General features: G+C 45.2%; 1 protein-coding gene across 4 annotated transcripts in view; it reads left to right on the forward strand.

The window, feature by feature from the left end:
• The window catches only part of LOC139547604 (myeloid leukemia factor 1-like), a 44753-nt gene extending 30176 nt beyond the window's left edge, over nt 1-14577 (forward strand). For all 4 annotated transcript variants that reach the window (XM_071356553.1, XM_071356552.1, XM_071356551.1 and 1 more), the window contains 5 exons: nt 377-463; nt 5445-5585; nt 6838-6997; nt 7599-7746; nt 7949-14577. In XM_071356553.1, the coding sequence (XP_071212654.1) occupies nt 377-463; nt 5445-5585; nt 6838-6997; nt 7599-7746; nt 7949-8033 (621 nt within the window). In that variant the 3' untranslated portion in view covers nt 8034-14577. The remainder of the gene's footprint in view (nt 1-376; nt 464-5444; nt 5586-6837; nt 6998-7598; nt 7747-7948) is intronic.
• Nucleotides 14578-15739: the final 1162 nt, after the last annotated feature.

Below are 15739 nucleotides of genomic sequence, written 5' to 3' on the forward strand. Positions count from 1 at the left end.
AACATATCTGTCCACTGAAGTGACAACATGTCAATGGGAAGTAAACAGGGAGAATTTTGAGTTTAGTGTATCTCTGCAGAATGGACTTTTAAAGATTTCCAATACAGTTAGCCTACATTTCATCTAGATTATGATATGATTGATATGCTAGTGCAGCATGGGGTGAATCCTTACTTTAGCTTAAGTCAAGCTTTCACCCAGTCATGCGTTGATGTCAATGGGAAAATATGTGAAAATTCAACTTAAATGGAAGTTTTGCCCCTATGATGGTACAGTGTGGATGGAGGTTTCGTATAGTATATGGATGTCTGTTGTAATGATGGTATGGACCATAAAGTTAGTTCTGAATGGCCAATTGTTCTTGTTCTTTCTGCAGGACATGGAGTCGAGGAGCCCTTTCGGTATGTTGGACAGTATGATGTTCGGCGTGAGGAACAGGATGGGGAACATGCACAGAAACTTTGTGAGTCACGTTGTGTCTCTTCTAATACCCCACACAGCCCATACAAATATAATTACTAGAAGGGGCATAGTATTAATTAATAATATTTCTATGACCGACTTTGTTCATCATTGTTTTAGCATGTGTGTTCTACATGTGTTACGTTTCCAATGGTGAATGAAGGAGTCAGGCGCAGAGAGCAGGGTAGCTTCGAGCAAGTGGATATACTTTAATATTCCAAAATAGAATATAAACGAGACGGCTACGCCACATAACAAAAGGGCGCGTCAACATCCAGTCCACAAATAAACAAGGACAAAATCCACACGAATACAAACACCACAAACAGAATAACAAGCCCGCACAAAAGCCAGCGGGCCTACTGCCCTTAAATAGCCTACCCACAAAACTAAACTCAAAACAGGTGCACCCAATCATTCCAAACTAACAGAAACAAAAGGAAGAGAATCGATGGCAGCTAGTAGGCCGGTGACGACGACCGCCGAGCACCGCCCGCAGAGGAAGAGGCACCATCTTCGGCGGGATTCGTGATAGTACCCCCCCTCTGACGCGCGGCTCCCGCAGCGCGCCGCCCCCGGCCTCGAGGACGACCCGGAGGGCGAGGCGCAGGGCAATCCGGGTGGCGGCGGTGGAAATCAACCAAGAGGGAAGGATCTAAAATGTCCCCTCTCGGTACCCAGCACCTCTCCTCCGGACCGTACCCCTCCCAGTCAACGAGGTACTGCAGGCCCCTCACCCGGCGTCTCGAGTCCAGAATAGCTTGTACTGTGTACGCCGGGGACCCCTCGATGTCCAGAGGGGGCGGAGGGACCTCCGGTACCTCACCTTCCTGAAGGGGACCAGCTACCACCGGCCTGAGGAGAGACACATGAAACGAGGGGTTAATACGATAGTACGAAGGGAGTTGCAATCTATAACACACCTCGTTTATCCTCCTCAGGACTTTAAATGGCCCCACACACTGCGGCCCCAGCTTCCGGCAGGGCAGGCGGAGGGGCAGGTTTCGGGTCGAGAGCCAGACCCTGTCCCCTGGTGCGAACACAGGGGCCTCACTGCGGTGGCGGTCAGCGCTCTTCTTCTGCCGTTCACTGGCCTGCCTGAGAGAGTCCTGGACTGTCCGCCAGGTCTCTCTAGAGCGCTGTACCCACTCCTCCACCGCAGGAGCCTCGGTCTGGCTCTGATGCCACGGAGCCAGGACCGGCTGGTACCCCAGTACGCATTCAAATGGCGACATGTTAGTTGAGGAGTGGCGGAGTGAGTTCTGGGCCAACTCTGCCCACGGGACGTACCTCGCCCATTCTCCTGGCCGGTCCTGGCAATACGACCTCAGAAACCTACCCACTTCCTGGTTCACTCTTTCCACCTGCCCATTACTTTCGGGGTGATACCCAGAGGTAAGGCTGACCGAGACCCCCAGACGCTCCATAAACGCATACCGAGCAGGAGGAGACATAGAGTCTCACGTCCTTAGCCAAGGTGGGCCACCAGTATTTCCCCCTAAGACCACGCACTGTCCTCTCAATCCCCGGATGACCCGAAGAAGGTAGTGTGTGAGCCCACCGAATCAATCGATCACGGACACCAAGCGGTACGTACCTAAGGCCAGTCGGACACTGGGAAGGCGCAGGTTCTACCCTCAACGCCCGCTCGATGTCCGCGTCCACCTCCCATACCACCGGGGCCACCAGACAAGAGGCTGGAAGGATGGGAGTCGGATCGATGGGCCGGTCATCCGTGTCATAGAGACGGGACAGCGCGTCGGCCCTAGTGTTGAGGGAACCTGGACGATAAGAGATCGTGAATCTAAAGCGGGTAAAGAACATGGCCCACCTAGCTTGACGCGGATTCAGTCTCTTCGCCGCTCGGATATACTCCAGATTGCGGTGGTCAGTCCAGATGAGGAAAGGGTATTTAGCCCCCTCAAGCCAGTGTCTCCACACCTTCAGGGCTTTTACCATAGCTAGTAACTCCCGGTCCCCCACATCATAGTTCCGCTCCGCCGGACCCAGCTTCTTAGAAAAGAAAGCACAGGGACGGAGCTTCGGTGGCGTGCCCGAGCGCTGTGATAGCACGGCTCCAACACCAGCCTCGGACGCATCCACCTCCACTATGAACGCTAACGAAGGGTCCGGATGCGCCAACACGGGAGCCTCAGTAAACCTTGCCTTCAACTGGTTGAAGGCTCCATCTGCCTCGGCCGACCACCATAGACGCACCGGCCCCCCCTTCAGCAGTGAGGTAATGGGCGCCGCCACTTGACCAAAGCCCCGGATAAACCTCCGGTAGTAATTGGCAAACCCTAAAAACCGCTGCACCTCCTTTACCGTGGTCGGAGTCGGCCAATTACGCACGGCGTTAACGCGGTCACACTCCATCACCACCCCCGAGGTGGAAATGCGATAACCCAGGAAGGAAACGGCTGGTTTGGAGAACACACATTTCTCAGCCTTGACGTATAGGTCATGCTCCAGCAGTCGCCCAAGCACCCTGCGCACCAGGGAGACATGCGCGGCGCGTGTGGCAGAATAGATCAAGATGTCATCAATATATACTACCACACCCTGCCCCTGCATGTCCCTGAGAATCTCATCTACAAAGGATTGGAAGACGGCTGGAGCATTCTTCAACCCATACGGCATGACGAGGTACTCATAGTGGCCTGATGTGGTACTAAACGCTGTTTTCCACTCGTCTCCTCCCCGAATACGCACCAGATTATACGCGCTCCTGAGGTCCAGTTTTGTGAAAAAACGCGCTCCGTGAAATGATTCCATCGCCGTAGCGATGAGAGGTAGCGGATAACTAAATCCCACTGTGATTGAATTTAGACCTCGATAATCAATGCACGGACGCAGTCCTCCCTCCTTTTTTCTCACAAAAAAGAAACTCGAGGAGGCGGGTGACATGGAGGGCCGAATGAACCCTTGTCTCAGAGCTTCCGTGACATATGTCTCCATAGCCAACGTCTCCTCCTGGGACAATGGGTACACGTGACTCCTGGGAAGTGCAGCGTTCTCTTGGAGGTTTATCACGCAATCCCACCGTCGATGAGGTGGTAATTTGGTCGCTTTTTTCTTACTAAAAGCGATAGCCAAATCGGCATATTCTGGGGGAATGCGCACAGTGGAAACCTGGTCTGGACTCTCCACCGACGTGGCACCGATGGAAACTCCCACACACCTACCTGAACACTCATCTGACCACCCCTGAAGAGCTCCCTGTCTCCAGGAAATGAGAGGATTGTGAATGGCTAGCCAGGGAACCCCCAATACCACTGGAAACCCAGGTGAATCAATAAGGTAAAAACTGATCTGTTCCCTATGATCCCCCTGTGTTACCATGTCCAGCGGAATCGTGGCCTCCCTGACCAGCCCTGACCCTAACGGTCGGCTATCTAAGGAGTGCACGGGGAAAGGTAGGTCTATCTGCACTAGCGGAATACCCAACTTACGGGCGAGTCCGCGATCCATAAAACTCCCAGCTGCGCCTGAGTCGACTAGCGCCTTATGCTGAAGAGAGGGGAAAAACGCAGGGAAAAAAATAACCAAAAACATGTGACCAACAGGGAGCTCTGGGTGAGTCTTGTGCCTACTCACCTGGGGTGGCCGAGGAGTATTCCGCCTGCCATCTCGACTCCCAGATGGACTCCTCCAGCACCGGTCCGAAGTGTGTCCTCTCCGGCCACAGTAGGTGCAAGAGGAGCCACCTCCTCTGGCCCCCCTAGATGCAGCTCCTCCCAACTCCATCGGAGTTGGAGCGGGAGGGCTGGGAGGTGGAATTAACAGGGCCCCCTCTGAACGCCCGCGGGCAGCTAGCAGGTTATCTAGTCGGATCGACATGTCGATCAGTTCATCGAGGGAGAGTGTGGTGTCCCTACAAGCTAGCTCCCGACGGACGTCCTCTCTGAGGCTGCAACGGTAATGGTCTATTAAAGCCCTGTCATTCCACCCCGCACCAGCAGCCAAGGTCCGGAACTCCAACGCGAAGTCTTGCGCCCTCCTCGTCCCTGTCTGAGGTGGAACAGTCGCTCACCCACCGCACGGCCCTCCTGAGGGTGGTCGAATACGGCCCGAAAGCGGCGGGTGAACTCTGGGTAGTGGTCCCGAACCGAGTCTGGGCCGTTCCAGACCGCGTTGGCCCATTCCAGGGCTCTACCCGTCAGACAGGAGATGAGGAGGCTAACACTCTCCTCTCCCGAGGGAGTCGGATGAACGGTAGCCAAGTAGAGCTCCAACTGGAGCAAAAAACCCTGGCACCCAGCCACCGCGCCGTCGTACTCCCTCGGGAGCGCGAGACGCAACGCGCCGGAACCCGACGCTGACGTGGATGGAGTAGGTTGTGACATCTGTGAAGGAGCTGGGGTAGACGTCGGGAAACCACTCCTCTCCCATCGCTCCATCCTCTCCATCATCATGTCCATCGCCGAACCAATCCTATGGAGAACGGCGGTGTGATGGAGGACACGCTCCTCCATCGATGGAAGAGGGGTGGTCGCTGCTTCTGCTGACTCCATGGTTGGTGCGGGCTTCTGTTACGTTTCCAATGGTGAATGAAGGAGTCAGGCGCAGAGAGCAGGGTAGCTTCGAGCAAGTGGATATACTTTAATATTCCAAAATAGAATATAAACGAGACGGCTACGCCACATAACAAAAGGGCGCGTCAACATCCAGTCCACAAATAAACAAGGACAAAATCCACACGAATACAAACACCACAAACAGAATAACAAGCCCGCACAAAAGCCAGCGGGCCTACTGCCCTTAAATAGCCTACCCACAAAACTAAACTCAAAACAGGTGCACCCAATCAGCCCAAACTAACAGAAACAAAAGGAAGAGAATCGATGGCAGCTAGTAGGCCGGTGACGACGACCGCCGAGCACCGCCCGCCGAGGAAGAGGCACCATCTTCGGCGGGATTCGTGACAACATGGCTTTATACTCAACGTCAATCTGTATGTGTGTGTGTGTGTTGTTTTCCAGGAGAACCTGTCCACAGACTTGAACGCCAACACCACCGCCCACTCATTCAGCTCCTCCTCAGTGATGACCTACTCCAAGGTTGGAGACGAACCCCCCAAAGTGTTCCAGGCCTCCTCCCAGACACGGCGCGCTCCCGGCGGGGTACGTACACTCAAGTATGGCCAGAGATAATGCTGAGAGGCTGGGGGAGGTCTCTTCAAGCTGATACTGCACTGAACACTAAGGGAGAGGTCGTTTACGAGAACTGCAAGAGCTCAGAGCAATATAGAGCTTATATGAAGAGTTTTATTCCAAAACACTGTACACTGTATCCATTTTCAGAAATGTTGGTAAATTAGCTTATATTGTTTAAAAGAAATTGTGTGTTTTTTCACTATCTAATCATGGCATGGGGTTGTTCAATAACAGACATGTATTTGTTTAAAATCTAGCACTTGATGGTTTCATTTCAGAGAATTTGCTAAATATTTTTCTCAGTGAAATAAGTAGTACTGCTAGGCTTTACACAGTCAAATGTAACAAATGTGTTTTCTTTATAAAGAACTGTACACCTTTGAAATTTGTGACGTACATATTTTTACAAACTATTAAATATAGTAATATGAGATCTTTATGTAAAACATTTACATTTTAGTCATTTAACAGATGCGGTTATCCAGAGCAACTTAAAAGTAAGTGCATTCATCTTAAGATAGTTAGGTGAGACAACCACATATCACAGTCATATATACAGGATATGAGCATTCCGTTCCAGCTGAGTGTACAAAACCATTAAGAACCTCTTCCTAATATGTAATACTGTTGAGCGTGAAAAACCCAGCAGCTTTGCAGTTCTTGACACACTCAAACTGTTGCGCCTGGCACCTACTACCATACCCCATTCAAAGGCACTTAAATCCTTTGTCTTGCCCATTCACCCTCTGAATGGCACACATAGACAATCCATGTCTCAATTGTCTCAAGGCTTGAGTCATTCTTGAAAGTCATTCTTCTTGTCTCCTCCCCTTCATCTACAATGATTGAAGTGGATTTAACACGTGACATCAATAAGGGATCATAGCTTTCACCTGGTCAGTCTATGTCATGGAAAGTGCAGGTGTCATAATGTCATTGAGATCTAAAATCTATTAATTAAAAATCTGTATAATATTGTACATACACATTGTACGCACACATTGTACGCACACATAAGCAATCATTTCTGATGTGTTTTGGAAATAAACTGTTCATATAGAGTTAGGCCTTTTGGTTTCAGTTTTCTTTAAGCATTTACACTAAAATAACATCTGGCCAACTGTCTGACACAGCAAGAGTTTCCGACGCTTGCATTCTCAGTTCTTATTGGCCGTTGCCTCTTTGGTAACTTATTCTGATTGTCTGTCCCCGTGTCTAGATTAAGGAGACTCGGCAGTCCCTGAAGGACTCAGAGAGCGGCCTGGAGAAGATGTCCATTGGACACCATATCCAGGACCGGGGACACGTGCTGGAGAAAAAACACAACAAGAAGACAGGGGAACGGGAGCTCAACCAGGACTTCCAGAATCTGGATGAATGTAAGTCAGTTGTAGTGTAAGGGAGCCAGCATCCCCCCCCCAACAAAACTAAAGGGTAACACTTTACTTTAACCCTGCAGATAATATGCATTATGATGTGGTTATAATGAATTGTAAGAATGTATTACCCCCTTATGTCTTATTATCATCTCATAATGATCCTTACTTCAGTTGAAAATAAAGAGACATAACATATTATAAGCATTATAATAAAACATTACAAAGGCGCATAAATGCTAATATCAAGTAATAACACATTATTATACTTGCAGTCTTTAAGTAAAGTGTTTACCAAAAATGTATTAAGTGTTTTTTATGATGCTTTGATCATTCTTTTAAGGCATGTAGGCTATAATCCGTGTTCGATGAATAGTCATAAACAAAGACATAGAATTTACTATCAGAGGACTCTCCTCTCCCAGCTCTGTTTGGGGTTTGAAGCCTGAGACATTCCATAGACCACAGTTATGTCCCTATCTCAGAAAAAATAAGGTATTCAGGTTCTAAGAAACTGCTCCTCGCCAGGTTCATCACAAAGTGACTGTTCCTAACCCCTAATCCCTAATCCCTAATCCCTGACCTCTGCCCTTTACCCTCATAGCCGAGGCGCAGTCCTTTGACAAAGAGTGGCAGCAAGAGGTGTCTAAATTCCGACCATTTGTCCCCATGTCCCGTCTGGAGGCCTCCAAGCCCAGGGCAGTGCACCGGGCAGCCCTCACCGCCGCCACCGGCCCCGACCAGGGACGAAGGTCAGTCATGTGGTCATATAATGATAGTTCCGCTCAAGGAGGAGTGGCCGTAAACCAAAACTAACCATTTCTCGATTCTACATCACTTTGAATTTAGGTTATGATTGGAATGTCAAGTATTATACTATGGTTGATCAAAAGTTTATTGACTTTAGGTTGATGGATGAATGATTTATGTCTGCTTTGTAATTTTCCCCCTCAGGGACAAACGAAACCCAAAACCTGAAGGAAGGAAAATACACATCGACGATCTCAACGTCAAAGGCTCAGGCATGACGAAGCAGTAGAAATGTCTAGCGAATAAAGCTATGTCAGGCAACGACTCTTTGATGCTTTAACCTTTCTCCAAGATAAGCTTGGTTTCCAGGTATTTTGTCTCACAGAAAATCAGAATGACCCAGTTGTTGATATGCTTTTTACCCATTAATTTTCACACTACCAAGTAAAGAACACTTGTTAATGAAGTCAGGCACTTATTTTGTCAGAGTAGATCCACACAAGTTTCTTCCAAAAAGCTCAGGACTCCTGTGGAAGTAGCATTAAGACAGGGACACCATAAGCTACTAGCAAGTGATATATGATACACAATTAGATAAAACAGTATATAGGTCTATCATTGGGCATCAGATCAATGTCGTCTCAGAAATACTGTCCTGCTTTTGGAAATGTCATATTCACATTGTATAGATTGCATCAAAAGGAAACAAACATATATATTTATGCAGTTTGAAGTCCATAAGTGCACTTAGATATCAAAATGGTGTACTTTTTTGTGTAATGGCCACCTGCTGTAATCTTTGTAAAAAATGATAATACCCTTTTTATATTGTTATTTGATGTGGGTTTCTCTTGTTTTTCACCATGCTATTAATTTATCCCATAAAACACAGAATTTATGGTTGGGATGAAAGTGTCCGGTTAATTCTGAAATATTCTTATCATGGGATTCTTGTCGATTGACCTCATAAGATCCTCAATTTGAAAATAAATATTTCATATCAGAAGCGAATGGTAGCATAGACTATTCTTAAACTGAGTGTGTATTTTGAAGGTTCCAAAATGTCCTTTTTTTGAAGGTACCAAAATGTATTTGACTCGTCATCAAGCAATGTGTTAATCACTGTTCAGAGTGTCTGATACTGTATGGGAGAGCTGCTGGCTGTGGCTGTGGCAAATACATCTAGCAGGGTATTTTTGGAACAGACCTGTCAGTGACTCAGAGATGTCTGAGCGGTCGCACACAGCTGTTATGAAAACAGCGCTCTCTCGCGTCATGTGCCCCATCATGTGCTGCTGATTTAGTTGAACTTGTATTTATTTATGTCTCGTCGCATTTATATCAAGTGTGAAATATACAGTTGAAGTTGGAAGTTTGCATACACCTTAGTCAAATACATTTAAACTCAGTTTTTCACAATTCCTGACATTTAATCCTAGTAAAAAATCCCTGTATTAGGTCAGTTAGGATCACCACTTTATTTTAAGAATGTGAAATGTCAGAATAATAGTAGAGAGAATGATTTATTTCAGCTTTTATTTATTTTATCACATTCCCAGTGGGTAACAAGTTTACATTCACTCAATTAGTATTTGGTAGCATTGCCTTTAGCTTCTTATTGGCAGGTGGGACGGTAGCGTCCCACCTGGCCAACATCCAGTGAAATTGCAGAGCGCGAAATTCAAACTACAGAATTATAAATATTTCACTTTCATAAAATCACAAGTGTAATACATCAAAATAAAGCTTAACTTGTTAATCCTGCCGCTGTGTTAGATTTCAAAAAGGCTTTACGGCGAAAGCACACCATACGATTATCTGAGGACAGCGCCCCGCATACAAAACCATGAAAACCATATTTCAACCAGGCAGGTGCGACACGAAATTCGAAATAGCGATATAATAAATGCCTTACCTTTGATGATCTTCTGTTGCCACTCCAAAAGGTCCCAGTTACATCACAAATGGTCCTTTTGTTCGATAATGTCCTTCTTTATATCCATAAAAACTCAGTTTAGCTGGCGCACTTCAGTCAATAATCCACCCAGTTTCCCTCCATCAAAATGCATACAACAATAATCCCAAACGTTACTAATAAACTTTTCCAAACAAGTCAAACAACGTTTATAATCAAACCTTAGGTACCCTAATATGTAAATAAACAATAAAATTTAAGACAGAGAATCGTAATTGTCTTTACCGGAGAAAAATACCAAAGAACGCGCTCTCATTCGCGCGCTTGGAAACACTACAGCCAAAATGGGAGCCACCTTTTTTTCCAAAAACCAGGCTGGAACTCTTTCTAAAGACTGTTGACATCTAGTGGAAGCCTTAGGAACTGCAATCTTTTTTTTTTATATATATATTTTTTTTTACCCCCTTTTCTCCCTAATTTTCGTGGTATCCAATCGCTAGTAATTACTATATTGTCTCATCGCTACAACTCCCGTACGGGCTCGGGAGAGACGAAGGTCGAAAGTCATGCGTCCTCCGAAGCACAACCCAACCAAGCCGCACTGCTTCTTAACACAGCGCGCCTCCAACTCGGAAGCCAGCCGCACCAATGTGTCGGAGGAAACACCGTGCACCCGCCCCCCTTGGTTAGCGCGCACCGAGCCCGGCCCGCCACAGGAGTCGCTGGAGCGCGATGAGACAAGGATATCCCTACCGGCCAAACCCTCCCTAACCCGGACGACGCTAGGCCAATTGTGCGTCGCCCCACGGACCCCCCGGTCGCGGCCGGCTGCGACAGAGCCTGGGCGCGAACCCAGAGACTCTGGTGGCACAGCTAGCGCTGCGATGCAGTGCCCTAGACCACTGCGCCACCCGGGAGGCCCAGGAACTGCAATCTTGGAGGACTTTGCCTTATAATAAAAGTGACAGCCATTGAAAATAGTGGTAGGCTGAATTTTTTTTGGGGGGGGATGGTTTGTCCTCGGGGTTTCGCCTGCCATATCAGTTCTGTTATACTCACAGACATTATTTTAACAGTTTTAGAAACTTTAGAGTGTTAGAGTGTGTCCTATCCAAATCTACCAATTATATGCATATCCTAGCTTCTGGGCCTGAGTAACAGGCAGTTTACTTTGGGCACGCTTTTCATCCGGACGTGAAAATACTGCCCCCTACCCAAGAGAGGTTAAACATTTCGGGTAGCCTTCCATAAGCTTCCCACAATAAGTTGGGTGAATTTTGGCCCATTCCTCCTGAAAGAGTTGGTGTAACTGAGTCAGGTTTGTAGGCCTCCTTGCTCACACACGCTTTTTCAGTTCTGCCCACAAATTTTCTATAGGATTGAGGTCAGAGCTTTGTGATGGCCACTCCAATCCCTTATCTTTGTTGTCCTTAAGCCATTTTGCCACAACTTTGGAAGTATGCTTGGGGTCATTGTCCATTTGGAAGACCCAATTGCAACCAAGCTTTAACTTCCTGACTGATGTCTTGAGATGTTGCTTCAATATATCCAAATAATGTTCCTTTCTCATGATACCATCTATTTTGTGAAGTGCACCAGTCCCTCCTGCAGCAAAGCACCCCCACAACATGATGCTGCCACCCCCGTACTTCACGGTTGGGATGGTGTTCTTCGGATTGCAAGCCTCCCCCTTTTTCCTCCAAACATAACGATGATCATTATGGCCAAACAGTTCTATTTTTGTTTCATCAGACGTGAGGACATTTCTCCAAAAAGTATGATCTTTGTCCCCATACGCAGTTGAAAACCGTAGTCTGGATTTTTTTATGGCAGTTTTGGAGCAGTGGCTTCTTCCTTGCTTAAGGCGTTTGGAAATTGCTCCCAAGGATGAACCAGACTTGTGGAGATCTACAATTTATTTTCTTAGGTCTTGGCTGATTTCTTTAGATTTTCCCATGATGTCAAGCAAAGAGGCACTTGGTTTGAAGGTAGTCCAATTGACTCAAATGATGTCAATTAGACTAGCAGAAGCTTCTAAAGCCATGACATCATTTTCTGGAATTTTCCAAGCTGTTTAAAGGCACAGTCAACTTAGCATATGTAAACTTCTGACCCACTGGAATTGTGATACAGTGAATTATAAGTGAAATAATCTGTCTGTAAACAATTGTTGGAAAAATTACTTGTGTCATGCACAAAGTAGATGTCCTAACCGACTTGCCAAAACTATAGTTTTTTAACAAGAAATTTGTGGAGTGGTTGAAAAACGAGTTTTTAATGACTCCAATCTAAGTGTATGTAAACTTCTGACTTCAACTCTATTAAGGAATCACCTATAATGTTAAATCAACAAATATTCATATATGCAGGCTTCTCAATTAGAAGTTAAGAGGCAGGGGAGGATGGGAGCGGTTGGGTCTCAGGTTTCACAGGACAAAGTGGCATGACTCTTCAGTGTGTTTATGTAACAAGGTAAATGGCCCATCTAGCTTAAGAGGGATGCATAAATTAGCCAAGTCAGTAATAACATCTGGGTGTTATGATTCAGAGGGAATGTGTGAAGTGGCTTCCGCTCCTCGATCTGACTGTGACAATACATGATGGTTAAGAGACTCAAATGATGGCTAATGGATGAATACCAGGAATTTGATTTCCCCTGACCAGTTCCATCACATCAGGGCAGATGAAGGAAAGGAGACACCTGGGTTTCGCTGGGCCATCCTTTCATATCTCATCGAAACCTGGGTGTCTGAGGCTACCTTACCTCAAACATCTTCATTTGTTCTTCTGTGACCCCTTCAATTTTTCCCACATTTTGTTAGGTTACAGCCTTATTCTAAAATGTATTCAATTGTTTTTTCCCCTCATCAATCTACACACAAAACTGCATAATGACAAAGCAAAAACAGGTTTAGAAATGTTTGCAAATGTATAAAAAAGAAAAAACGGAAATATGACATTTACATAAGTACTCCGACCCTTTACTCAGTACTTTGTTGAAGCACTTTTGGCGATTAGAGCCTTGAATCTTCTTGAGTATGACGCTACAAGCTTGGTACACCTGTATTTGGGGAGTTTCTCCCATTCTTCTCTGAAGATCCTCTCAAGCTCTGTCAGGTTGGATGGGGAGCCACAGCTATTTTCAGGTCTCTCCCGAGATGTTCGATCGGGTTCAAGTCCGGGCTCTGGCTGGGCCACTCAAGAACATTCAGAGACTTGTCCCGAAGCCACTCCTGCGTTGTCTTGGCGGTGTGCTTAGGGTTGTTGTCATGTTGGAAGGTGAACCTTCGCCACAGTCTGAGGTCCTGGGTGCTCTAGAACAGGTTTTCATCAAGGATCTCTCTGTACTTTGCTCCATTCATCTTTGCCTCTCCTGACTAGTCTCCCAGTCCCTGCTGCTGAAAAACATCCCCACAACATGATACTGCCACCACCATGCTTCATGGTAGGGATGGTGCCAGGTTTCCTCCAGACGTGACGCTTGGCATTCAGGCCAAAGAGTTCAATCTTGGTTTCATCAGACCAGAGAATATTGTTTCTCATGGTCTGATAGTCTTTAGGTGTCTTTTGGCAAACTGTCATATGCCTTTTACCGAGGAGTGGCTTCCGTCTGGTCACTCTGTCATAAAGGCCTGATTGGTGGAGTGCTGCAGAAATGGTTGTCTTTCTGGAAGGTTCCCTCATTTCCACAGAGGAACTTAAGAGCTCTCTCAGAGTGACCATCGGGTTCTTGGTCACCTCCCTGACCAATTACCTTCTCCCCCGATTGCTCAGTTTAGCCAGGCGGCCAGCTCTAGGAAGAGTCTTGGTGGTTCCAAACTTCTTCCATCGTAGCTGTAATCGCTGGCAAAGATGCTTCAACAAATTGATGAGTAAAGGGTCTGAATACTTATGTAAATGTGATTTCATTTTTTTAAAATATAAATTAGCAGAAATGTCTAATACCAGTTTTTTACTTTGTCATTGTGGGGTATTGTGTGTAGATTAATGGGCGGGGGAAAACTATTTAATACATTTTAGAAAAAGGCTGTAACGTAACAAAATGTGGAAAATATAAAGGGATCTGAACACTTTTCGAAGGGACAGTATATACTGTACCAGTCAAAGGATTGGACACACCTACTCATTCAAGGGTTTTTCATAATTTTTTTCTATTTTCTACATTGTAAAATAATAGTGAAGACATCAAAACTATGAAATAACACATATGGAATCATGCACTAACCAAAAAAGTGTTAAACAAATCAAAATATATTTTATATTTGAGATTCTTCAAAGTAGCCACCCTTTGCCTTGATGACAGCTTTGCACACGCTTGGCATTCTCTCAACCAGCTTCATGAGGAAGTCACCTGGAATGCATTTCATTGAACAGGTGTGCCTTGTTAAAAGTTAATTTGTGGAATTTCTTTCCTTTTTAACATGTTTTAGCCAATCAGTTGTGTTGTAACAAAGTAGTGGTGGTATACAGAAGATAGCCCTATTTGTTAAAAGACTGTGATGGAAAATGTTATATTGGTGCTTTTCTATTTTATACATTTCTGTGTTTTATGTTTGTGCTTTTCTAATAACTGCTTTCTGTGTTCATGCAAGTGACTGATTGAATGAACCCTCACTATCAGTATTTGCAGTTTGCCCAGACCCTTGTTTTGATATCTGTTTCAAGGTCTCAGCTTAGAGAAGAAATGTTGTAAGGTATGGGTCTGTCACAATCATGACCTAGTATTGGTCGGTCACATGAAGGAAGCAAACTTTAATGATGAATTAATTATAAGCTAAAACATGCAAATATGACTTGTCTGCAGTATATAAGAGAACTAACAAGACTGCCCCATTAGAGCTTCTGACAGATGTTCCCTATGGTGCATTAAGTTTGTTGGAACCTCCAGCTCGCTGAAAATAAACAATGATTCATTTAAGATTGACTTTGAGTGTCCCTCTGTAAGAATTTACACAACAATTTGGCATCAACGAACAGGATGATTGATTCTGCCTGCAGAGCTTTCCAGTGGGGGTCAGCGAGGAAAACAGGTGGCTTATTTTATGAAGCGTGAGGGAAATTCCTGTCTGACCAAAAGACAATGAGACTCGCCCAGACCAGACCCTTACTGTGAGCTGCCCAAGAGGAAATACGCATAAAAAGCAGAGGTGGAAAAAGTACTAAATTCTGATGCTTGAGTAGAAGTAAAGATTCCTTAATATAAAAGGACTCAAGTAACAGTGAATGTCACCCAGTAAAATACTACTTGAGTGAAAAAGTATTTGGTTTAAAATATAGTTAAGTATCAAAAGTAAATGTAGTTGCTTAAATATACTTAACTATTAAAAGTAAAAGTATGAATCATTTAAAATTCCTTATATTAAGCAAACCAGATGGCACAATTTTCTTTATTTATTTATGGATAGCCAGGGTCACACTCCAACACTCAGACATCATTTAAAAACAAAGCATTTGTGTTTAGTGACTCCGCCCGATCAGAGGCAGTAGGGATGACCAGGGATATTCTCTTGTTAAGTGTGCGAATTGGACCCTTTTCTGTCTTGCTAAGCATTCAAAATCTAACAAGTACTTTTGGGTGTCAGGAAAAATGTATGGAGTAAAAAGTAAATCATTTTCTTTTGGAATGTAGGGAAGTAAAAGTTGTCAAAAATTGTAAAGTACAGATACCCCAAAAAACTACTTAAGTAGTACTTTAAAGTATTTTTACTTAAGTACTTTACACCACTGATAAAAAAGGTACCCATAGTCTTACAGAGAAGACTATTCACTAGTTTTATGAGAAGACTAGAGAGAGGGCGTAATGGTACAATGAAAAGCCCTGCTGACAGCTGTCTGTAGGCATTTACAAGAAACGTCTACGTGGTCTGCAGCCACTATAAAACAACACAAGGTAGTTTTGAATATGGGGTGTTATTTATATGTATAGCAAGTAGCGGCAAGAGAACCGTTGAAGATACATATGGTGCATAGCAAGTAACAACAAGGGGATCGTTGAAGATGCACATGGGGTAATGAGGAAGATTACCAAGTGTGTTTGGGAATAGTACTGAGTGAATGTGGATGTGAGAAATGACATATTA

This window comes from Salvelinus alpinus, chromosome 21 (assembly GCF_045679555.1).
Source record: "Salvelinus alpinus chromosome 21, SLU_Salpinus.1, whole genome shotgun sequence".
Classification (NCBI taxonomy): domain Eukaryota; kingdom Metazoa; phylum Chordata; class Actinopteri; order Salmoniformes; family Salmonidae; genus Salvelinus; species Salvelinus alpinus.